We start from the raw sequence: 27,813 nt of genomic DNA, 5'->3' as shown, positions 1-27,813 counted from the left end.
TTTCTCGTTCCCTCGTGGAGAATGTCACTAGGGCTTTCGAGGATTTGTTGAAGAATGAAGATTCCCTGTTCGATGTTGGTATTGGTGCTTCTAGTGTTACCTCTCCAGATTTTGTGATGGTGGTTGAGCCTTAAGTTGTGGTAGTCCCTCCTTTTACTATCCCTTCTCCTCCTCCTAGGGCCCCCGATACTCTTTGTGAGCAGGAGCTTGAGGTTGAGATTCCTGATACTCTTCTTTCTGAGTCTTTAGAATGGCTGGGGGGTTTGCTCATTAGGAGATTTTGTGGCAACCGTCATATTGACACTATCAAAAGATGGGTTTCTTGAGTTTGGAAACTGGAAGGACAAGTTAAGGTAACTGCAATGGCATACAATTGTTTCCTTTTTCCCTTTTCTGTTATTGAGGATTGCTCTAGGATTCTTTGTGAAGGTCCTTGGTTTTTGGGATTGAATGGTGTTTGTCTCTCCAAGTGGGTATTCTGGGCTCAACCCTCTAAATGACATCAAGATCCCTGTTTGGGTTCAGCTACTGAGGTTGCCCTTGGAATTTGGGAGTAATAAGATTCTTTTGTCCATTGCCAACTCTTTTGGGCAATTTTGTGCTATTGACCCTATTACCAAATCCATGAAATGTCTACTATATGCAAGATTTTGTGTGCTGGTGGAAATAAACAAAGTGATCCCTACCCAGGTCACTTTATCTTTAAGTATGGTAAATGGGTGCAGGAAATTGAACTTGAAATTTCTCCGATTGTCTGCAATTTTTGCAGTAAAGTGGGTCATTCTACATACGCTCGTGTGACCATGAAGGTTAATCATTTAGTTTGGAGGAAAATGAAACAAATGCCTTTTATTTGTGGGCAGTCCTCTTCTCCAAGTGTGGATGAACAAATGGTGGAAAACAAGGGGAAATCAGACTCTGGCTGCCAAAGTGTACGAGGAATTAGGTGGTTCGTTGGATTCTCATAGTCACAAGAAAAGGCGTTTGGGAGAGAAAAATCAGCCTTCTCTCTCTATCAAGGAAGAGCAGATGGTGTATAATAGTCTTATTACTTTAATGGTGTTTCTATGGATTCTCCTTTTTTCAAGAAACACAATTTAGGGGAGAAGGACCCTGTTACTAAGGTTAACCAAAAACCTTTAAATCACTTCTGTAAGCCCCCATTATTTGGTTGGGGTTCAGTTAGCTTTGTAAGGTTGTTCCTGAGCTGTTTAGTTGTTTTTTTTGTTGCTCCTTGTAGCTCTGTTGCGCTGCTTGTAGTTGCTCCTTGTAGCTCTGTTGCGCTGCTTGTAGTTGGTCCTTGGTAGTTTTGTTGCTGTCCTGTTGGCTGTTTCTTATTGGTCTGCTGTGCTTCACGTCCTATCTTTCTTAATGCAAAAGATTCTGGGGCCTTTCAAAACCCTGCTTACCTTAATAAAAACACTTCATTTGTTATACCTGAAAGTAACAATTAAGTTACAACTACCTTGTAACTTTCCCAAATTCTATACATTCATTCTTCCAACATTTGGTGTCAGAGTGATGATGACCTAAGAAGGGTATGCCATGCAAGCGAGAAAGCCCTTGGAGAGGGTATGCTATTGAAGAAGAAAATTGTAAGGGAGAAAGGATAATTACTGTCAGAGGAGATACATTCAATCACAATTGAATTGCTGCTGTCCAAGGAGTTTTCTGTCAAAGTATCTTGAATTTGCCGGTCAAATGATATGGTTGGAAAATAACTGCTTGAAGAACAATACAGCATGGATGAACTATTTCCATGAAAACACTGGCTAGTCTTCAGCTGACACCATTTTGACACAGGGTTTAACTGCGTGTAGGCTTATCTGCTATCTGCCATTACTAACATCATCATTTCATACCCCTACCATCATTCTGTCTTCAACCTAAGTAGGCACAAAGTACGGATATTGAACCTTTACGAACTCTCATTTATTGGTGATTGTGCTGTGATCTGCAACACAAGTTTGTTTTACTCCCCCCTAGGTGCTTCTACAAGGGAAAGGAGAACTTAAACTTTTTCCATCTATTGGTCGATGTATAGAGCCAAGTCGCAGTAGAAAGAGGCAAGACCCTCTTTGCGGAATAATCATTTGTATCTTTCAACGTAGAGCCATTCTTCTGGCCCTTGAATTGGAGCCTCTTTAGTGTCCTCTAATCTCTCTACAGAGTTATTGCATGATAGCACATTTTTTGCTTATGAAAAAATCTTGTTCAAAGTCCAGTCCATGACATCTGCTTCTGGATCCCTAATGTCACTTTAGAGTCAACCAAAATTGAGACTTCAATCTCGAGCATCATACCAAAGCCACCAATCCATCAGGTTCAAGAATAAGCTTATAAACTTGAGGTTGTCTTCAACACGAATCGCAAATGTGTTTCACAGATGTTGATTTGATATGACGAATGCTGAGATGAACTCCAACATTGCATTCTATTGGAGAAAATTGAAATGCCTCTGTAGGGAAAAATGAACTAGCAGAACCAGCAACACAAGTTCTTTGTAGAAAGATATGAACCTTGCCTCAAAGGGCATTTTGCACACTCCAGTCATGGGGTGGCCATCTCCCACACAATCTATAGGTTCTTTGTGTTAATTCCACACGTAGGGCCTGCCTCCCTTTAGTTGCATAATGATTTCAAAGTGCTCTGACTTATATTTTTTCATTTTAATATATTATAAAATATATTAAGGGAAAAACTCAAGGAGGGGAATGAAAGTTGGCAGAACATTTTGCAAACCCGGAAGGATGGTTTTCTAGGTGGATATGAGAGAGGCTTTCTCATTCATTCAAATTATTGTTGATCCTTGCTAAGGAAGGCAACTGATTGTTTCTAGCATTTGTTGGAAGATTTGCAACTTTATTGCACTCCTTGTAGCAATATAAAAATTCAATCTCTTCAAAACATTCGTAGAAGACAAGTCTCAAACAAAATGTTATTGCGATTCTAATCCTTCATAGCCCCCTTATTCAAACTTGAAATTATTTTTCGTGAGTGCGATTTTGCCAGGAATAAAGAACCCCTTTTAAAAAATTGCTTAGAGAAATAGCAAACCAACCCTTGCTCCAGCCAATTAGGACTACCCCATGCCACTTAATCAAAATTCAGTTTTAGGAAACCTTTGAAGGAGGTTTCAGAGATGCTGCTAGATGCTTAAGTTGATTCTTGAATATGCCTTTATGGAAGTGAAATGAATGAATTGTTATTGTATTTACTCGATGGAATTTCAGCTTCTTTTGGTTTGTTTATTTAATGTTTTTTCTTATGCTAATAAATAATTTTGACAAGTTAGAAACCTGCATGCCAAACGTAGGTGTTTAAGGGATTCGAGGGCTCCTACTATAAGACTTGTTAACAATCTCACCATATCTCCTAAAAAATATTCAACCATGCTCACTGATGTCTAATTTAATTTGCTCCTTATACAGGTCCTCTTGTTTTTTGGGCTTTAGGGTACTGTTTGCAACTCAGTCTCCACAATCTGTATGTTCATTTCCTAGTTATGCAAAGATGTGTAACCTACAGCGGCAACAAGAGGTGGAGTTTAATGGCGTGATTGTGTTAACAAAAATTATATAGAGCCAACATTTAGGACTATTAATCTTGATGCAATAGATCTCACAACACATGTTATGCTAGTCCCACCAGACAATCACACTGACAAGCTGATTTGTGATGGAGCAAGGAAACCATTAGAATTTCTAATATTTGTTTACGCCAATTTTTTTGTCAATGTTAGTTATATTGCTGATAATATATGCTTCTGAAAACTAACAGTTAAGAACTTTTTTAATCTTGATGCAATAGATCCAACAACATTCGTTATGCTAGTTGTCATATCTAGGTGTTGTGCTTGTTTTTGCTTTGTTAGCATTTTATTGCACACCTTTCAATATATCAAAAAAAAAGGAATAGATTTGTGGTAGATTTTTTTCGAATTAGAAGAGCACCTCGTAAATAAAATCTAAATTTTCACACTATATGCTTGTTATTTATGATCTTTACAGTGTTTTTTAGGGTGTTTTCAGTCATGGTGATAAAATTTAATCTGTATGTTTTTGGATTCACTTAGAGCAAATGATTTGTGTGTTTTCTGATTGAAAGAAAACCCTAAAACTTCATGCTTATAGTATTAAACTAAAAGTAAAGATTGAATAGTGCAAGTACACATAAGGATTGAGTCGATTAAAACACTTAAAGGACATAATGCTTTGTTAAATAAAATCAAGGGAAAAGGTACAAAGCCACAATTCCCCACTTTGAATAAACCTACAATACAACCACAAATTTGCTAAAAGCAATTCAATCTCCTATAGGGCACACAACAAAACATTTCAGTAGCAATAGGCACAATAAAATTGATTGAATGAACATTAAATTTTAGATTAACAATAACGAATACTGGCTGAACAATTTCAATAAGAAGCAATCATGAGGATTACTATTAGAAAGCTATTGCATGAGATAAATAAAAAGCTGACTGTATGATAAAAGGCTATTTGATTTTGTACTTGGGGTGCACACTGTATAATTGATAATTGATGAGGAAGAGTTTCAGCCACGGTAGGTCAGTATCCACATTGAACATCATCAATTATTCAGTTTTCTGTCACATAATGTATGTTTGCTATCCCATAGAATTATATATTTTAGCCTGAAAGTGTTCTCAATGGATAGAATTTCAAAGCTAGTTTTTCCCTTTTGTCATCCTGTCCTTATGTGCAAGTCCAAACCCTAAAAAGAGTTGTTACCTATGGTTCCACATAGTAGAAGTCCTCCACTTTATAACTTCCATGGATCATTTAGTCTCTAGTTTGAACTTTGAACAGTATGCTCTGGTTTGAGATGCCTGTCCAAACCAATGGATCCATGATCTACCTGTCCCGAACCAGCATGGCAGGAAATCTCCTAGTCCTCAAGGAGCTTCTGCAGTGCCAGGAGATCTGCTGAAAAATCAGTTAGAGATTATGCCTTTCTTACAGTCTGTTTATTTGGCAACCAACAACAAAGACACATGGTTGTTTTTCTGTTTGAAATGATTATCAGGAATAGACCAAGGAAATGGACCATGCACTCAATGAGAAAATCTAGCGATGTGCATGCTTCGCCTGCAGCTAGCTATAGTATAGTCATTACTAGTAGGACCAAGTGCAAACATCTGAATTGGGGTGTGCTCCACAAAAAATTATCTAGGGTGTCCTTCTGGGGTCCTGTAAGGAAATGCAAACTGGCTTTCTGATCTGCATGAATGTTTTTGGCAATTCGTTGGAAAAATATGTGAAGGACCAACTTAAATTGTTGCTACAATATATATTAGGTGGTTATATTGGTCACCGTTAAAGCTATTTTTTCGGGTAAGGACTGCATATTTAGATAATCAGGGATGACCTTTTTTTTGCAGTGCTATTCTATTTGAATAATTTAATGTTCAAAAGATGCTCGCTAGTCTTTAGATAAGCTACTGATAGATTTCACATCAGATTCTTTTGTATATTTTTTAATTTGATTGTTGTCAATGTGAATATTTTGATTTGACCACTTCCAAAAAAGAAGAAAAGCTGTGAGGATTAATATTTATTGTGTGTGTAGAGGATGCTTATTCCGTATTGTTCCAATTGTATAATGTGATAAATCTCAATAAGTATCAAGCTTCCTTGGCTGTACATAGATGACTGGATTTTGAGAAAATGCAAGTTGTACAGCCATGGCAATTGCTCAGTTACTATATACATCAAAATGTGTTTCACTTTTAATGTTGTGCTCAAACAAATTTTGGGCTTCTACATGAGTTGTTTTCATTTTTAAATGTTTAGACAACTTGCTTTTTCTGCATTGGCCCCAAAAATTAAGAAGAAAAATACCTAGTTTGCGAGTCACCATCTGTTTGTATTGAATGTTAGAACCCCATTTTCAAAAAAGAAATATTACCCTTTGCATAAAGCATGAGAACCTTTGTTGTAGCTAATCATTTTACTGTTTTGCAGAATATACTACTGAAAACCCTAAAATTTCTACACAGTGTGGTCACCATTTTCATCTTGGCTGTATATATGAGTGGATGGAGCGAAGCGATAACTGCCCAGTCTGTGGAAAGGTATCTCTTAACTTACTAAACTGTTAAGGCCTTTTGAGTGTTTATTTTTTTCCTTTTGTGTATTCAGTTTTTGTATTGTTGAGTTAAATAAATATTTGGTCTTGATAAATTACGATTCTGACTACAATGAGATTGATGTATGATAAAAATTTCCATTTTTCCTTTTCATGTATGCGTTACCTTATTATACATTTGGTTAGTTTCCCTTCTTATTTTTCGCAAATAAGATGGGTCATTGGTTAAACTTTTTACAGTGGATGTGCTCAATGAACTTTATGCATATTAGTCATGGTCTTGTATAATGGCTTGCAGTTGGTCTTGAGATGATTTTATATTTGTTTAGTTGAAAACTTGGCTAGGGATAACAGACAGGACTGTGTTACTAAGCATGTTGAATTTTGTAGTTTCAAATCTAACAGCAACATGAATCCTTTACTTTCAAATCACTACTTAGGGAGTTTGGAGAAAGATGGCATTCAATTTGCTTAATACACCCCTCCTATGTCGAAATAATCACTCCTAATCATTGCTAATATAGATTCAGAAAGCCTGATCAAGTCCCACAATTGGATGAACTTTTTCTCTACAAGATTTGCTAAGGAAGCTTGATACCTGATTCTCTGACTGGGCTCTGTCTACTTAACTTTATACTTGGTTCTCTGTCTCTGTAGGATTCTGAGTGATGGTAATGACCTCTTGACTATAAGTGTCTAGAATGGCTGGTAGGACCCTTGGGAATACAAGTTCCTCCAAAACTCACATAAGCTTGTGGTCTCCTGTGCTGCAATCATTTATCTTCTGTATTTTGTGTTGGTGGTGGCTATAGGAAAGACCTGCTTCTTGCGTACTCAATTGATAGATCTAAAAATAAATGAACGTTATGTTCAGAAGTATATTGCCTCTGATCCTCATTCCTTTTCTGATGCTCCATATGAATGACCGTCATCTCCTTGTGAATACGTATTCCCTAGATGAACCTGTACCTTGAATCTATGTCAAGATCCTCTAATAAGCCTTGGAGTTTCTCTATTTAGATTCTTCTATGAATCTGCATACCATTCCACCTGTAAAGGATGATACCACATTTACCAGATGATGTGATTCAATGTTCTGTGGAAAACTTGTATGTCTATGAATTATTGTGCATTGGCTAGGTGGAGTTCTATTGGGGATTTACTGAATCAGATGTACTAGATTTAGTAAATTACCATTTGTGAGAGTAACATGCTTCTAAAAATTTACTAAAACTAACCACTGAATTTGTGGTTCAGCTTGTCATATATTTCAAGATAAACCCAAAAGAAGATCTACTAATACATACTGCCCTCAAGTTGGCAAATAAGTTCGGTATGAAAGATGAGATTATGTATTGCGTGGGCACTGTTAAATCATTGTTTTGTAGATTCAGTTGCTCTAGATTCTTTCAAACCAGAATTTTCCTTATTACAATAACTATAGCTGATTTGTTTTTTATTGCTACTGATATGGCATGTAATTGATGGTGATATCTCAGGAGATGGTTTTCAGCGAAACTCCTTGAATCATTTACATTATTTAGATGACCGGTCAATGGCTCATTCAAAATATGCAGAAATCTAATGATTTGTAGCAGATGATAATTGTAAAGCTTCCTTGGTTCAAGGATATCTCTGAAGCAATATATACTTACATTATTCTGATGGTTAGCTTGTCAGTTCACTGAGGGACTAGTTCTGTGTGGGATACTAATATGTCCATCTATCTGATGGTGAAGGGTGTTTTCATGCACTATGTAAATATGGTGGCTAAATTGGTGCTACATTCAGTTGTTTTATATTAATGATTCCTCATTGTTCCCTGCAATCTCTATAAGAAAGCTTTCTTGGGTATGCCTTAAGTCGTTTTGATTGGCATATTAATCATATGTAATTGGTGGTAATCCCTCTGGAGATGGTTTGCATCAAAAGCCCCTGAATCATTTGCATTATTTAGATGACTGATCAATGGCTTATACATAATATGCAGAAATCTAATGATCTGTAACAGATGACAAATTGCATAGCTTCCTTGGTTCAAGTATATCTTGGAAGCTATATATATACCGACATTATTCTGATGGTTAAGCTCGCCTGTTGGCTGCGGGACTTGCTCCATATGGGATACTAATTTGTCCATCTATCTGAGAAATCGCTGTCTTCATGCATTATGTAAATATGATAGTTAATTTGGGGCAGTTTACAGTTGTCATATATTTAATATTTCATCATCTTTCTTTCCAATCTTTATAAGAAAGCTTTCTTGGGTATCAAGTTTTTTTACATTGAAATATAGTGCAGCTTTTTCTTGCATTTTATCTCTCTTGTAAAATTAATAGCTAAAATAGGGCAGCATCCAGTTGTCTTATATTTAATGTTTATTCATTGTTCCTTCCAATCTTTATAAGAAATAGGGCAGCATCCAGTTATCTTATATTGGGTATCCCATGAAGTTGTTTTGATTGAAACATATTCTAGTTTTTTCTTGCATTTTATATCTTACAAAATTACATTTTTCATTTTTCTAACTTATGGTGCTTTTACTTTACTATGGATACAATTATATGGATTAGAAAGCTGACGAAGATGGGTTTCCCCAGATTGATTAGAAGGCTAGTTGCTATCAGAGGATGGGTTGATAACATTTGATGTTAGAGTCTGGAAATACAAGATAACGGTAAAAGAGACAACTTTTAACCTATCATCATGTGAGTAAACTTCATTATATGCTTGGTTCTGTGCTCGTTTTCTGAAGGTTCACCATAGTATAAATCACAGAGTTTGCGGCTATTATCATCTGGAGAGCTTTTCTCATCTGTTATAGCATTATTTTTTATTTTTTATTTTTTTATTTTTATTATTTATTTATTTATTTTTTGGTAGGTAATAGGCCGAAGCCGCAATATCTGTTATAGCATTATTAATACAAGCATTTTGCATTGTAATAACAGCAACATTTTGCTTCACTTTGTGTAGTATATATTCTACAAATGAAAGAGTTTTTGGGAGTAACCTATTTTGAAGGTAAATATCAGGGCTTGTAATATTATGCATTTTGGTGCTCAGACAAACTTAGTAAAGTCATATTTTTGGCAGATTTTGTTAGGGTCTTTCTTAGTAGATATCATCAATGTCGAACAAAAAATAATTTTTAGGGTCTTTCTTAGTAGATATCATCAATGTTGAACAAAAAATAATTTCCTCTACTACCTTTAGGAGAGGAACTATGTCAATAGGTTAATGAATTTACAAAGCAATAGAATATAACAAAAACATTCAGACAAGATAAACAGCATGTATAACTATTCATTATATCACCAAATAGAATGTGGTTATAATAACATGATAATTTCACTCGTCAAATCTTTTTGAGCCATAACAAGTCTATTGCATTTTATGTGTTCAGGATAAATTAAAATGGAAGCCTATTACACATTCATCTTCAAAATCTTGTCACATTATGTGTTTTTACTAGATGTTTTTCTATTGTATTCCGACATTCAATGTTCAAGGGCTTGCTTATATAGATCAAGTTTGCACGATATAGTTATGTTGCATTATATTATATGGACCAGTAAATTATGTGCTTAATTTGTGGCTCTTTTAACATGTTAAAAGATAATTATGATAAGAGGTTTAAATATAATGACAACAAGAATTAGTGTGTTAAAAAAAAAGAGAACATTTTATAATAAGTGGATTTTAGTGGTGTTAATGTGTCACTAAATTTTTATATTTGGCACTCATTTCTGTTAAGAGTTATTAATATTTAATAATAAACATAATATCTTTGATATTTTATTAAATATCAAAAAAAGAACAATACTTAAAATAATTGAAAAGTGGAAGAATATTACAATTGATTATTATTTTTTTTTAAGTTTTAATTTTCTTTTTTACGTGAGAGTTGTATTACACTCACATATAGATGTCAAAGTTTTCATAAATAAAACCTAAAAACATTTAATTTGAGGTGTTTGTGTTAGTGAAATTAAATTAAATAACTAAAATTAATTAAATAATTTAAGGTCATTTAAACTCAATTTTTATAATAAATATAAAAAGGAAAGCTAATTAATTTTTTTTAATTGTTTAAGATTTTTAAAAGATAATTTATTTTAAATTATATTATGTTATTGTAAGTGTCAGTGAAATAAAATAAAATAATTGAAATTAATTGCAAGTCATTTAAACTTGATTTTCATAATAAATTAAATAAAATTAAATAGATTAAATAAAATAAAATAAAATAATATAGATTAAACTAAATAAAATTAAATAGCTTAAATAACTATTATTGATAGGCAGCAAGAAAAACTCAGAACTTTGTTTCTTGCAATCACTACCCCCATAGCTGCTCCAATATCATAATTAGGATTATACTACACTAGTTCTTCAAGCCTTTGATTACAATCAAAATTTCCATTCTTGTTTTCAACGATTCCTTGGTTCTCCCTAGTCTCACCCCCCACATCATCCACGTGATGGCATTGCTCAACACCAAGATGATGATCAACTCTATGCACTAGTAAATTTGATTTATGTTCAAGAACACCATCAATTCAATATAAGGAGCCTTATAGACTTTTAAATATGCTCCCACCTCATTGTCACTTTGATCAAACGAGAAGGCAATCCCAAGATCAAGTGCAACATCACCATTGTTTGTTAAATTAATTAAATTAAATAACTGGAATACTTGTTTTTTTGCTTGGTAATAAGATTTTATTTTATTCAATTCAAAAACTACATCAAAGTTTATAAAATATGCTTCCAAACATCCACAAAATTACGCAAAAACATAAACATCTGTCCATGCATGACCATCGACCCCCAAAAACCTTGTTCAGACCATTACATCATTGTCGAGCTCAAAAATTCGCTTGCAAAACCAGTGAACAATTTTTACAAAACAGGACTTGGCATAACCTGCCTACATTGTTTGAATAAACTAGAACTTTAAATCGAAAATGGCTAAACCCAAAAGAAAGTAAACACAAACCAACTTAAAAAAATTTGAGTTTCATTGCAGAAAGAAGAAAGTTAATTGCATGCACCATGGGAGCTCCTCGGGTCCACAACTTCCACCTGCCTACTCGTCCTCTTCCTCTTCCGCAGCCACAACACTCTACCCTCCGAGGGTTCCGCTTCTGCCTTAGCCCGTTGAATCATCACTTCAATTTCCATTAATTGCACAAAGACCTTTAAGGCTTCCCAACCATGTTTGGCCTTTGCTCTGTGATGTGTTTTGCAACACCCCTCTAGCCACCAAACAAAGGGAATGGATTTCCCCAAACATTCATGTTTTGCATTTCCAATTCTTTCACGAACATCGAACCCTACCCTTGGTACTGCTCACTCAAGAATTGATTCCATTCTGTCCAGGTAGTCACTATGCATAATAGATTCCACAACCTTTTTCATCATTTGCTTCGACTCACCCACATCCAATCCCTATGCCATAATTAACGAATAAACATACATGTTCGTTTTGTATCTATGTCTTAGATTGCCAAACACCTTTCCCAAAATTAATTGCACACATTTGATCAATCTTTCATCTTGGAATAAAAACATTCCTCTTAGTCTTCTTTCTGTCACATCACTAAAGACAGAGCATAACTGCTTTTGTGTCTTCAATATAAAATTCGCTTCCATGGTTTCTCTATTTCCCCAATGTCGTCACCCTACTCCACACCTACTGGAAAACTTCTTCAGAATAAAAAAGATTGTCGAAGCATCAACTGTGAAGGCACACATTCATAAACAATAACTACCACTACATTTTGCCATAAATGTAACGTCCTCTTCATTCGGTCGCCCTTCCTCGCAACACTTCTTCAGACAATTTCATTAATTAAAATCCATTAGAGAAGTACGCCCATAAAAAACTACGAGTCACCCCCCCCCCCCCCCGATCATTCACCAAATTGCTCTAAAGAAATTTGTTTAAAGTCTTCAGTTCTTAGTTCGCCAACCTCCTTGCAAGTTGAGGCCCATTTCAATGAAGTGTTTGCTTCCATGTTCTCGGATTTCCTAACATCTGTTATACATAAATCTTCGAAAAAGGCCAATTCTTCCATTATTTTGGCAATTGGATTTTGTAAATGCCAAGCTTCAATGCTACCCTTCATAATTGCTTGGATGATAATTAAGGAGTCACCTTCTAAACGAATTTTGAAAGCCCCTAGCTTCCTACCAAACCTAATAGCTGTTAATGCTGCTAAAGCCTTTGCTACATTGTTTGTGCCATTATCCAATTTTCTTGCTCCCAATGCTAACACATCCCCTTTCCAATCTCGAACAATGAAACCTACTCCTAATGGCCCAGGGTTCCTTTTAGACATCCCGTCAAAGTTTATTTTCCACCATCCCTCCATTAATTTTTCCCAAGCAACCTCAATTGGCTCTTTCAAAACTGAATTAACCCAGTTAGGCCCCTTAACGGACCAAATAACTGAAATATTGTTAATATAACATCTTTTCATTTTATTTCTCAGTTTCCTCAATATACATTAGTAGCTTAGAACTTATTTACTTCTTAAATTACTTGTGTAAGAGCCTTATTTTCAATAGTGCCATTTATGGTTGACTGTATGAATTGGATTGAAGTTTAAAAAAAAATATTATTGTTTCAAACTATTGCTTCCCACCTCACATGGTTGATGCGAGGAAAATGCAAACATGTGCACGAAATAGAATGGTAGACACCAAGATGAAGAGAGTTGGATGGAAATTGCACATGCTTGATAGAGATCACTATTATTGAAGTGTATGAACACAAAACTCCAATATTTTTAAAAATAAGTTTACTCAGCTTGTAGTTATAATGAGACTTCTACATGCATTTGACTGCACGAATTCATTGTATGTTTAGAACAATGAAGTCTTTGTATTCTATCTTTGTTATCAATCATACAGTTGAAACTTTTTTGATATTACACTCATAGGACAATATAATGTGTAGAATCTTGAGGTAAGTGACTTGCCATGTTATTGCAGATTGTTTATCAATATATTGATTATGCCAAGAGGCATATTGCACTCACATAATGGATTGAAAAATGTGTCAATAAAAACCCCTTGATTAAACTTGACATGTCTATATTACTATTACTTTTTCTTTTAATTTTTTAGTTTTAACAATACAAGTTTTTTATGATAAGTTTGCAAGTCAGTTTCCAATCGTTGCCATTATATCGTTTCCAATCGTTGCCATTATATCGCTTCTACAAGTGCAAATGGTTGCCTTGAATTGAATTACAACTAAAAGCTTTACTCTAGAAAGTAAGTAAATATATAATTTCCCAAGACAATATGGTATGATTGTCATGTGCTTTAATTGCTATGAATTTATCTACCAGTTTAATAAAAAAAGCTTTAAACTAATGCATCTCATTAGAACTTCTCACAAAAAAATGTCTTATTTTTAATCATTATGAAAATTGCAATTTAGAAAAGCACAAGAGAAAAAAAAATATCTTCAAATTTTAAAAGATTTTTTAATTTAGGTTTAATTATTTTTATGATAAGTAATTTTTAGATTTATATTTAATAATTAATCTTAATTTATTTAATATTTATAAATATTAGATATTTTGAGTTTTGATATCTCTTGACGTAAATTACATATATATATTTTAAATATAATATGCTAGTTTAGATGTATTGTAATTTTTATTTTATTATTATAAAAAAATAAATTGTTCTTGAAATAAAGGTGAAATTTATTTTATTGTAGGTTTAAATAATTTTTATGATAACTAATTTTTAGATTTATATTTAATAATTAATCTTAATTTATTTAATATTTATAAATATTAGATATTTTCAATTTGATATCTCTTGATTTATATTACATAATTTGAAAAAATATATATAGTATGCTAGTTTAGATGTATTGTATTTTTTATTTTATTATTATAAAAAAAATGTTCTTGAAGTAAAGGTGAAGCGGATAATTTATTTTTATTGAATATTTTTGACACTTGTGAAAAATATAATAGCTTTTCAATTAAAATTAAAGTAAAAAAGTTGTTTAAACTTGTCTTTTTTAATCTAGCTATTTATTTGTTTATTTATATATTTATAAATCTATTTAATAGTCTAGATAGATATTAGAAATAATACTTCTATTAAAATTTAAACAATTGTTAATTTAAAAAGTATTTAAAAAAATTTGTTTTGTTGTATTTTTAAATTTTTGATATGGCATAATTATGCCTAACTTTTGAGATCAACAACTACAATTGATCAATGGGGCCCAACTCAATTGGAAAGAGCTTTAGTGGTGAATCACAAGGTCACAAAGTCTAGTCTCCCCCTAGCCTATGTGGTACCAAAGGAAGTGATACTACAATAACATTTAATATAATAACAAAATTATTCGTTTTTTTATTGATCAATTTTTTTTTTAAAAAAAAAAAATATCTATTTGTCGCCTTTATATTAAATATTCAATTCCATGATATTTCTATAATTTAACTACTTAAAATAAATTAAGATTATGTCAACAATATCTTTCCATACTTATGAATAAATATCTATTTGTTACCTTTATATTTTAATTCACAATTCCATTATGTTTTTATAATTTAATTATTTCAAAAAAGCAAGATTATATAAAAAATATCTTTATATACGTATAAATGCAAATATAATAACAAAATCATTTAAAAATAAAAATCTAGATAAGTTTTTTTTTTTTTTTTTTTTTCTATTATATATAATCTTTTATGATTAAATTAGAGAAGTTATGTTAAAAAAAAAATCAAAATCAAGATGTTTTTCGTATTTTAAATAGATTAAATAAATATTTATCATGTTTTTATATATCAAATGTAATTTTATATGTAATACAATATTTGATATATCATAATTAAATGAAATAATTATTAAATAATTTAATATATTAAATTTTTATAATATTTTAATATATTAAATTTTTATAATATTTTTTTTGGTCGGTAATAAGAGTTGATTTTTATTGTTTGTAAAATAAAAAGAGACATCATAAAAGTCTGTAAAACCATATACCCACCCAACTAACCACCAAAACTACAAAAAACAGCCATTCCCTACCTGTACTACCCATGGAATAAACCCCCCTAAAAAACCGCTTAAATTGTTTCCTTGAGCTCAAAAAATCGCTCAAAAATACAAATTAAAAGAGTATTTTTGACAAAATCCTAAAGTCCTACCCTGAATCAAACCAATTAAAACCTAAACATTTACAGGGCTAAACCATTGAGAAAAGCTACAAAACACATTTTACATCAATTTTTTTAAAAACAAATTCAACTACCCAAGACCAACTCAATCTTGTAAATCTGCCACCTTCCTCTTTTGTGGTCGAGAAGCTCTGTGTTCCATAAATCTTGTCTCCAACCTTGTCTAGTTCAACTCCACCTCCACCTCCATTAGTTGCACGAACACCTTCAATGCCTCCCACCCCCATCAAGCTTCCTCTCTACAACGAGCTTTCTATCTCCTTTCCGACCATCGTACAAAGGCAATACACTTCTTGAAAACTTCATGATTTGTGTTTTCAATGACTTCCCGCACATCAAACCCGACTCCAGAAACTACCCATTCAAGAATTGATTCCATCCCTTCCAGGTAATCTTGAGGCATAATTGCTACCATAACTCCCTTAACAATTTCCACCGAGTCCTCCAAATCCAAGCCCCATGCCATTATTAAGGAATAAACATCCATATTTGTTCGATATTTGTGCCTTAAATCACCAAAACCCTCACTAAGAATCAGTTGAACACACTTCACCAATCTATCATCCTTGTAAAGAAACATTCCTTTAAGCCTCATTTCTGAGATAGGGTCGAGAAACAGGCATAGTTGCTTTCTTGTCCTCAACGTTAAATTTGCTTCCATTTTCTTGTGTCTGCAATGAAACTACCTTTCACTTCGTTGTTTCATGATTTTTCTTCCACAAAACACTTATCCAAAACATAGAGAAAAAAAACAAATTGATTTCGCATTAAAACATCCTCCACAAACTCCTAAGTTTGCTATTAATGCCAAGTACGAAAACTGTGCTGCCACCCTTCTAGAAAGATGCATTTACTTCGGTTAAGTAATTTCTGCAGTCTCGCTAATGTTACATACTTGCAAACATTCCTTTAAACATTCCCTTCTAAACTTACATTCCTAAAGTCTTCAAACTACAATTCACCAACCCTATCTGCTGCCACATTCCCTGATTGTCTTACATTGCTAATTCAAAAATCTTCAAAGGCTATCAACTCCTCCACAATATTCGCAATGGTATTATGAAGATTCCATACATCAATTCTCCCCTTCATAATCGTCTGGACAATAATAAGAGAGTCCCCTTCTAAATGAATTCTCGGAAAACCCAACCTCTTACCAAATCTGATAGTTGCTAAAGCTTTAGCCACATTATTTGTTCCTTCCTCCAACTTTTTCGCCCCCAAGGCCAAAATATTACCTTTCCAATCCCAAACAATAAAGCCATCTCCTGATGGTTCTAGGTTTCCTTTTGAAGCCCCATCAAAGTTAATTTTCCACCACCCTTCTATCAGTTTTTCCCAAAGAACATCAACAAGCTCCTTCAAAGTTGAATTAACCCAGCCAAGCCCCTTAACGGGCCGGTTTTTTTATAATATTAATTTGGTAATAGACTGTAAAAAAATATAATACTCTAATAATAATAAATTTAAATAATATTAAAAATATATTTTAATATTCAAAACAACAATAAATCAAATTCAACCTAAACTTAATACTAAACCAAAATAAACCCTACTTGATTTAATCATATTGAATCCAAACACAAATGTAATGTTGACTTTAAGCTAAATTGAATTGAACCCTAATCCTATACCAAATTGAACCCAAACCCTAACACTCATCTCTCTCTCTCTCTCTCTCTCTCTCATACACCTCATCTCTCCTACTCAATATCTCCACCTCTCTTTGTCTCCCTCTCACTCATCTCTCCATCTCTTTCCCTATCCTTCTTATCTCTTCATTCCCCCCCCCTCTCTCTCTATATATATCCCTCTCTCCCTCTTGTTATATCTCATCTCTTCCTCCCTAGCTCACTCACTACAACTCTTATCTATCTATTTCTCTACTCCTCTCTCCTCTCTTACCATATATCTCCACCCTCTTTATCTCTTCCTCTCTCTATCTCCCCCCCCCTCTCTCTCTCTCTCTATATATATATATATATATATATATCATCCTCTCTATCTCTCTCTTTATCTTTACCTCTCTTTTTATTGTTGAACCCAAGATAGGACTGAGAGTGGGGGTGAATCAATCTAGATCTTCTAAAACAAATCAATTATAAACACCATTTAACCATTCTACAATAATATTGAAAAAACATCAACCATAAATACATGGACATCAGATTTACATGGAAAACCCAATCACAGAAAAACCTTTGTATCATGCGACTAATATCATGGCAAACGTCTCTGACAACTACCATTGTCTTAGCACACTGTTTCACTGAATGTATCACCTTCAAAGCTCTTCACAAACTAACTTTGACACATCCACAATATCAAATATGCTTGTACATAATTCACATTCACTTCTCATCAATTCACACTCTAATATCCATCATGACAAACCATAAAACACTTAATTCATATATCCACACTCCTTAAATACAAGTTAGATCATCAAAAACCTAATTGAGGGTTGGCCACAGTCAAAATAAACAATATTACACAAAATAAGCCACTCGAACCGAAAATACTCAAAACGGTCCACTCTAGGAGAAAGAGGGGATCCAAATTCATCACAATACATCCTTCCAAGTCGAATACAATAAACTACACACACTAACACATTCTCCAAAGTCACCACCAAACATAATGTGTAGATAATCAATAAAACTTAGCAATCAATCGACAAAAAAACATCTTCTATTGCAAATTTCCTAATGTGGATCTCCGCACACCATGGTGAGGCCCATAGTGATATTTTAACTCATCCTCCAATGCAAATATAGAGCAAAAGGCATGATCTAAAAAGATAATTTAACTGGACATGTTGAAACATAACATAATTGAATATACCAAGCACAAACCAACATAACTCACTTGCATAACGGAAACACCACCAAAGAATTAAACTAAAATACTACATGAACCAAATGGTCACATGCACCAAACCATAACATAATATTCAACATATCTAGAGGCCACCGAACACTTTTTGGACAAGTTTGACAAACACCCTTATTGCCAGAGAACAATAACAACAAACTTTTATAATCCACAAACCATAAAACTAGTCGATGCAACATCCATAGAGCACAAACAATATATATTCAAAACATAATATTTACCATCCAGAGGAATGTAAAGCAATCTACCAATAGGACGTTAATAGTGTTTCCTGCATATTAAACCTTCCACATCTGCAACTTTTCCAAAGATAATTCACCAACACAAATGCATCAAACTTAACAACAACACCAAACACTAGAAAAAGAAACCTACAATAGTATAGGATCATATTCAGACCAAACTCCTTCCAGACTACTAAGTTTGGCATCAATAACAACCTAACTTAAATTTCGAACAACCTCCCCCTTTGTCATTGATGGAAAAACATTAAGCTCAGTAACAAAAAGTTCTCACACAAACATCAAGAGTTCTTTCCCCCTTTGATATCAATGACAAAGGGAATAACAAGATATACTGATCTCTGTATTATTCCATCTGACACTACTCTTCAACAAAAAGAAATCACAAAGTCATTGCTCCCCTTGAGAGCAATAACAACATTAATGCAAGAGACAACAAATAACCTTTGAATATCCCTCTGGACAGAAACAAGCACCTCATCTATGCATATAGTTAGAGAAAGGAAGGGTAACAATCCCTAATTTCAGATTGAGATACTCAAAGGATTCCTTCGCGAACGCTTTAGTAAAAATGTTTGCAACGTGTTCTTTTGTAGAAATATACTCCAATTTGAATTCCTTTTTTGCAACCTTCTCTCTTAAGAAATGATATTGGATCGAGATATGTTTATTTCTTGAATGTATTACTAAATTTTTTGAAATTTTTATAGCACTAGTATTATCACACATGATGGGAATAGCTTCATCATATATCACTATGATATCTTTAAGAGTTTGTTTCATCCAAATAACTTGAGTACAACAAGATGCTGCTGCAATGTATTTTGCTTCTAGTGTAGATGAGGTATTGAATCCCACTTCTTACTTAACTAGGAGACCAACTTGTCTCCCAAGAAAAATGCACCTCCACTTGTAATTTTCCTATCATCAATACTTTCGGCCCAATCAACATCTGTGTATGCTTTCAACATGAAATCTCCATTTTTCTTATACCAAAGACCAAAATCCTGAGTCATTTTCAAGTACCTGTAAATCCCCTTTAGTTATTGCTCATGTGATTGCTTTGAATTGGCCTGAAATCTTGTAACTAAGCAAACAACCTGCATGATAGAGGTGATTAAGTATAACAATCCTCTAATCATGTATATGTACTTCTTCTGATCAACTTCCAAAAAATTATCATCTTTTCTCAACTTACAACAAACAACGAAAAGGGTTGCAACTACTTTATAGTTCTCCATTTCAAACTTCTTTAGCATCTCTTTGACATTTTTGGTTTGAGAAATAAAAATTCTATCTTCTAGCTACATAACTTGTAAACCAAGAAAGAATGAGAACTCACCAATCATTGAAATTTCAAATTCCTTATGCATCTCTTTTGCAAACTCCTAATATAGATCATCATTTCTTCCAAATATAATATCAACATAAACAACAACAATCAGTAGCCTGTTACCTTCAACTCTAAAGCAACAAAAGGTATTTTTGTTGGTAGTACCTTTTGCTAAATTTTTGTTGTAACAAATATCTATCCAATCTAGCATACCGAACCCTAGGTGGTTGTTTGAGTCCATATAACACCTTCTTTAATCTATAAATCATATTCAAATCTTCTGACAATTTGAATCCTTCTAGCTATTCACATATACCTCTTCTTCAAGTTCTCTATTTAGAAAAGCTAACTTAACATCCATTTGATATACCTTAAAGTTCTTCTAAGAAGAAAAATAAAGAAACATTCTTATAGCTTCCATCCTAGCTATAGGATAAATTTTTTCCACAAAATCAATACCTTCAACCTACGAATAGCCTTTATATACCAATCTTGCCTTGTTCCTTATGGCCTATCATTGATCTCATTTAACTTGTTCCAGAACACCCACTTAGTTCTTATCACATTTTTGTCCACTGGTCTGGAAGCCTATTCCCATGTTTGATTTTTCTATATTTGATTCAATTCTTCTTCCATTGCCTTTACCTAACACTCTTCTCTTCTTTCTTCCTCATAAGATTTAGGCTCTACTACTTAAAGACAACAATAATTTGCTTTATCATTGGCTTCTCCAATTCTCCTTCTTGTCTAAACACCTTTGTTTTTGTCTCCAATAATATGATCTTTGAATGATTCTTTTGTTCATATTTGGTTCAAGTTATAACTAGTTTCTCAGGTTCTTCTTCTCCTTCATTTGCCTTTTTCTCACTATTGTCTTTCAGATCAATCTTTTCTTTTGCAACAACCAAGATAATCTCAAACTCAGTGTCTAGTTTAGGTTCAAGTGTAGTCTGACCCCACTATTCATGTACTTTCACATTTGTACTTTCTACTATCTTGTTTAATCTCCTGTTGTAACACCATCAAGCCTTTCTATTTGTAGCATATCCCAGAAATATTCCTTCTTTATCTTTAATATCAAACTTTCCTAGATCATCTTCGGTCTCCTAATATAGCACTTACTTCCAAAGATTCTAAAATATTTGACAGTACATGAGGTCTTTCATTCTAAAGCTTATAAGGTGCCTTAGTATGATTTAATCTTACTTGTACCCTGTTAAGAACATAGATATTAGCATGCACAAGTTATTTCCAATACACATTAACCAATTTAGCATCTTTCAACATAATTCTAGTCATCTCAATAACAATCCTATTCTTTCTTTCTACAATTTCATTCTGCTGATGGGTTCGTGGGGTAGAAAAATGCCTTCTATTTCCATATTTTCCACAAAAGTTATCAAATTCATTTGAAGGAAACTCTTCTCCTCTATCAGATCTCAAACACTTAATTTTCAACCATTGATTTGAAAACTTTAAATCTTTCAAAGGCTTCAGATTTTTCTTTCAAGAATTCAACCCATGTCATCCTAGCATAATCATTAATAGGTAACATAAAGTACCCTTCTTCATTGAGTCCTTTTGTCCTTGTAGGTCCGCAACGATTTGCGTGAATCAAATCCAAGGGTTTATAAGTAGAATATTCCTTGTTCTTGAATCTACTTTTTGTGTGTTTTCCTAGTTGACATTCGATGTACAAAACGTTAGTAGATTTGACAATTTTTGGTAAATCTCTCATTGATTTCGTAGTACTGATTTGCACAATGTTATAAAATTTGACATGTCCCATCCTCTTTTGCCACAAACAACATTTACTAGTTTGTGCCAACAAATATCTACTTCCATTTTCATCCTTTATGTAGTAAACATTTCCACTTGTTATAACACCTTCTACAACCAATCTTCTAGATTTTATTTTTCTAATCACACAACCAAACTAAATAAGACTTCGTAACCTTTATTGCACATTTGACCAACACTTCAATTAGTTATGTCTGGAACATTCAACATAATAAACATCATCAGTTATATGCTTACCATCAATTGTAATGCTTCCTATCCCACAAATAGGTGCAACTTACTCTCTTGCAAATTTCATTGATCTTCTATCATACTTCTTAAGATTAATGAACTTCTCTTTATCACGGGTCATATGATTTGAGCATCCCAAGTCAATAATCCAAACTCTTGGTTCTACTTTGGCATGCAACGTAGTCTTTTTACTTACTGGGTTTTAGTTGTTCTCTACACCTTCCAGTCTTTCAAGCATATCCTTATTAAATTATTCTATAGATAGAAACAAAGATTCTTCATTCAATTCATCACCATCTTCATCCTCAGATGAATGTGTCTCCATAAAACATAGGCTCCTTTTTCCTTTGTCTCTATCAGCTGCCCTCTTCTTTGAATCACATATTTTGTGTCTACTCTTCTTATCATCATCACCCAATCTTTTGTAATCTTCCTTATACATACATTTAGAAGCATAATTTCCAATTCTACCATAAATAAAGCATTTCAGAGGTAGATTACCTTTGTACTTTCTATTTCCTCTCTTCAACCTTCTTACAAAGTTTTCTTCTCATCCATGTTTTCAATTGTTTCTTATTCATCTTCAACCATCTTTGAAATATTGAATACAACCTCTTTTCTTTCCCTTTTTATGTCTTCTATTTCTGATAGTTCACACACATATAAAGGAGCTGATCAATTGTATACTTATCTAGATCTTGAAATTCTTCAATCACACACTTCTTAGGCTCGTAGGGTTTAGGCAAAGTCAACATGATCTTTCTCACAACATCACCTTCTTATATCTTTCTACCAAAACCTTTGATAGCATTCACAATCTTTTTTACCCTATTTATGTTATTTTCAATGCCTTCATCATCAACCATCTTTAGACATTCATGTAAGTTTGTTTCAGATTCATTAACCTACCCTACTTTGTCTTAGGATATCCTTCATATGTTTGACTTAGCTTGTTTAAGACTTCTTTGGCTTCTTTCAATATGTTAACCTTACCAAATGTTGGATCACTTAAGCAACTAATAATTATGGTTCTAGCGTTTACATTATTCTCATGATTCTTAAGTTCATCTAGTGTCTGAGGTCCATTCGGTAAAGGCACATAACTAGTTTTGAGAATTTCCTAGATTCCACTTAGCAAAATTTCCAAAAAATATTTTATCCTCTTCTTCCAATAAGAAAAAATAGTGCCATCAAACCTCAATGCTTTGAAATTAAGTTCCCGTGCCATTCTAGATCTACCTCAAGTGGTTAAGCTCTTCTAAGAGGAACTTTGTTCTAATATCAATTGTTGAACCCATGTTAAGACTGAGAGGGGGGACAAATCAGTTTAGATATTCTAAAACAAATCGATTATAAACAACATTTAACCATTCTACAACAATTTTGAAAAAACATCAACAATCAATACATGAATGCCAGATTTACATGGAAAACCCAATCAAGGAAAAATAATGACCACAGTGAGAATCATGCTCAAAATATAAATAAAATGATTACAATGTTTTAGGCTCACTACCAAGGAGCATAATGAACCTAATGGACTTGCAAGACTGAGGTGCACTACCTTAGGGAAATATACATGAACTTGCACAACTAAGGCACACTGCTTTCGGGTAAGATACAAAGTGTTGCTAAAGGACTCATTGCCTTTTAGCAATAAATGAAATAGAAAAACTGATATGAGAGGAATCTCCTGATCATGAATTTGTCCTTGAACCTCTGTGTCAAGTTTCCAATATAATGACAAACATCTCTGACAACTATCACTGTCTTAGCACACTATCTCATTGAATGTATCAAATTCAAAGCTCTTAACAAACTAATTTTCACACATCTGCAGTATTAAATCTGCTTGCACCTAATTCACATTCACTTCTCATAAATTCACAATCTATAATCCATCATCACACACTCAACTCATATATCTACACTCCTTAAATACAAGTTAGATCATCAAAAACCTAATTAAGAGTCAAACATAATCAAAATAAACATATTGCACAAAATAAGCCACCTGGACTGGTCCACTCTAGGATAAAGAGGGGAACCAAATCTATCATAATACATCCTTCGAAGTCAAATCCAATGAACCACACATGTTAACACATCCTCCAAAGTCACCACCAAACACAATAAATAGATAAGCAATACAACTTAGCAATCAGTCAACCAAAAAACATCTTCCAAAGCAAATTACCTAACACAAATCTCCACACACCATGATGAGACCCATAATAATATTCTAACTCATCTTCCAATTCATATATAGACCAAAAGACATGATGCAAACAATATAGTCCAACTGGACATGGTAAAACAAAACACAACTGAATATATCGAGGACAAACCAAAATAACTCACTTGCAGAACATAAACACCGCCAGAGAATTAAATTGAAATACCGCACAAACCAAATAAACACATCCACCAAACCACAACATAAGATTCAACATATTCAAAGGCCACCAAGCACTTTTTGGAATAGTTTGATAGATCCACTTATTGTCAAAGAACGGTAACGACAAACTTTTGTAATCCACAAACGAATAAACCAGTTGATGGAACATCCATAGAGCACATACAATATATATTCAGAACATAATCTTTACCATCCAGAGAAATGCAAAGAATTCCACCAATGGACATTAAATAGTATATCCTTCATATTAAACTTGCCACAATTGTAACTTTTCCAGAGATATCTCACCAACACAAATGCATCAAACTCAATAGCAAGACCAAACACTAGACAAAGAAACTTGCAACACTACAGGATTATGTCTGGACTAGATTCCATTCAGACCACCAACTTTGGTGGATTTTTAACATTTATATATTTGTCTCTCTTCATTTGTTGCTCTATCTTCATCTTTAGCTCTATCTTCCTCTCCTCCCTTTATCTCTATACATGTCTCCCTCTATTTATTCTTCTATCTCCCTCTTTCTCTATTTCTATACCTCTTCATCCATAACTCTTGGTCTCTTTGTCTCCCCATATTTACTCTCTCTCTCTCTCTCTCTCTCTCTCTCTCTCTCTCTCTCTCTCTCTCTCTCTCTCATAAACACAACATGAGCCCATTGATAATGGAGCTTGATCACCTTTTTGATTTAAAATCTTTGTTGTAGTTGTGTTTTGATACCTTTAAGTGGATGTGTAATTGATTTAAAGGAATCAATTCTTCATTGATACTCCTATTGCACAAACAATGTCATTTGTTAAATGACCTCCTAATTGAGCTCATGTACTACACAAATTCATGCGAAAAATAGATCAATTTTTTCCCCTAATTGACATTCCATCCCTCTTCGACGCACCCAATGCACACCAAGGGCTTCTATTATCTGGGCTTGTTTGGAAGGGGTTGGTTGTTGAGGTAAAGGAAAATAGGTTTTGAATTCTTTGAATTTGAGGAAGAGGCTTTGCAATTATTAAATTGATTGTTATGTTCAAACTTTATTTCTTGAGTGTGTTGGGAAGCTTTGTGGTGGTAATTTGTCATGGCTTCTATTGTCAGGGCTTGTTTGAGAGGGGTTGGTATTTGAGGTAATGGAAAATAGGTGGTGAATTATTTGAAGTTGAGGAAGAGGAAGATGTTAGAGGAGGTAGTAGTGGACATTATGTTGTCAATAGATTAGGAGTTTAGAGATCTTGTGTTGTGGGAGTGGGTATTTGGATTTGGGAGTTGGCTAAGGGCTAAGAGCTTGGATAATAGTAATATAATATTACAACATATTTTCCCTATACACTCTAAATGCCTTAGGACACTTTCCAAGCATTTTAAAACCATGTCATAAGATTTACAAGGTAGACAACACTTTAATCCTAACAAACATTGACACTATTTCTAACCTTAATCCTCTTTGAATCTATCTCTAACCTTTGCATTATAAAGTAATTTTTATAAACAATTATCTTTGGTCTTGTGAATGTTAAAAGTCTTTATTTCTATTATATTCTAAATATTTTGTGTAGGTTAGGTAATAAGTATTCACACCTATATTTTTAAATACATATCACTTATCTCATGAGTTGGTTAAAAATAGTCTAATTATGAATTGGTGACTTTTTATTTTTATTTTTTATGAGATTAAAAATGATTGATTTGTTGATTATGTAAGGGATCAATTTTTTAATCCTCCTCAATTGCACTAATAAATACATTTGAATAAATCATAAACATTAGGATTAAGAAAGATAATTGTAATAAATAGGCATGCATATTTCCCATCTCCTCTGGTATTCTCCCTATATTAGAGAATGAATCCTCATTTTTTAGATTGCATACTTATTAGATATTTTGTAAGAATTATTTAACTTTAGAAACATCATAAAAAAATGAATATAATGGAAGCCAAAAATATTTGAATCCTTAATTATAAGTTAGTTAAACTCATATGATTTGATTTGCATTTTAGATCATTTGGTTTTTGTGTGTTCTTTCCTTTTCAATTTTATGTTGTTAGAGGAATTATTTTCTTTTAGTTAAATGTGAATTCTTACTTATGAGGGAATTTAGGTCATTTGAGCTCATGTGTTGCTTTATTTAGTTAGACTTTGTAAATAATTTTAATTATGATATCTATAACCCCAACCCTAACTCTAATTCTATCTATTACTCTAACCCTAACCTTAACTCTAACCATAGTTATAACACTAACACTAGTTCTAATTGCAACCCTAACCCTAAAATCAAACGTAACTCTAAAACCAATTATAGTTCTAACTCTAATTGTAGCCCAACCCTAAAATTAACACTAATTCTAACTCTAACTCTAACCTTGAACTTAACCTTAACTCTAATCCTAACCTTAAGCTTTACACTAACATTATTTCTTACCCCAACCCTAACTCTAAATCTATCTCTAACACTATCGATAACCCTAAACCTAACTCTAACACTACTTATAACTTTAACCCCAATTATAATTCTAAAACAAACACAAATTTTAATTATAAACCTAACCTTAAACCTAAATGTAAACGTAACTCTAAACCTAAACCTAACCCAACCTTAAAACTAACTCTAACTTTAACTCAAACCCTAACCCTAAACCAAGTAATGCCAACACTAACCCCAATTCTAACCCTATTCATATCCTAACCCTAAAACTAACACTAATTCTAATTGTAACCCCAACTGAGACCCTATATGTAACTATAACCATAACCCAAACTCATTTAATGTCAAGTACATGTTGTGTTGTAGGTGTTACTAGTATATATATATATATATATATATATATATATATATATATATATATATATATATATATATATATATATATATATATATATATATATATATATATATATATATATATATATATATAAAATAACTCAATGGATGTCCTTCTTGACGTGCCTATTATATTTTTATGCAAAAAATAGATGAATCGAAAAAGATATCTCTTGGTGTATTTTATACAAATTATTAAAAATATATATGCTAGTCATTGTTTAGGATGAAATATTCAATATACAAACATGACAATGATAAAATCAAATGGTTGCCAATTCTCACTTATCAAAATTATTTAAAAAATAGGAATTGAAAATACAATTGTACTAAAAAAATTAAAAAATATAATAAACACTGCATAAAAAAAAAAAATATAAATAAAAATAGATCAAATCATCTTGCATTGACTAATTTTTTAATACATTCAATACATCAAATGGATGATATACTTGAATGCTTTCTCTGTTTGTTGGTGTACGTTTTTACTGTGCACAATTTCTTAATGTTACTCAAGAAATATTATTTAGTTGTATATATAGTTGTATTCTACTCTTATCTTGATTGGTACATCAATCCTTATCACATACTATTCTCTCTTCTTTTCTTCTTTATAAGCATGGGGTTTGTATAGTGTACAACAACTCATTCTCATCAATGTATTTGTTCATTGAATGGTGAAATAGCTTCTCTCATGTAGCTTCCTCTTTGCTTTTGTGAAGGTTTGTTTGGCT

The 27,813-nt window shown here is 32.9% G+C and overlaps 1 protein-coding gene across 5 annotated transcripts in view; it reads left to right on the top strand.

Moving 5' to 3' along the window:
- The window catches only part of LOC131070666 (E3 ubiquitin-protein ligase At3g02290), a 50,423-nt gene extending 42,068 nt beyond the window's left edge, over positions 1-8,355 (top strand). For all 5 annotated transcript variants that reach the window (XM_058006268.2, XM_058006255.2, XM_058006261.2 and 2 more), the window contains exons 4-5: positions 5,988-6,097; positions 7,611-8,355. In XM_058006268.2, the coding sequence (XP_057862251.1) occupies positions 5,988-6,097; positions 7,611-7,637 (137 nt within the window). In that variant the 3' untranslated portion in view covers positions 7,638-8,355. The remainder of the gene's footprint in view (positions 1-5,987; positions 6,098-7,610) is intronic.
- The last annotated feature ends 19,458 nt before the right edge of the window (positions 8,356-27,813 follow it).

Source organism: Cryptomeria japonica, chromosome 9, assembly GCF_030272615.1.
Source record: "Cryptomeria japonica chromosome 9, Sugi_1.0, whole genome shotgun sequence".
Lineage (NCBI taxonomy): Eukaryota > Viridiplantae > Streptophyta > Pinopsida > Cupressales > Cupressaceae > Cryptomeria > Cryptomeria japonica.
Note: the sequence above shows the minus strand (reverse complement) of the source record. Positions and strands in the feature narration are given on the sequence as shown.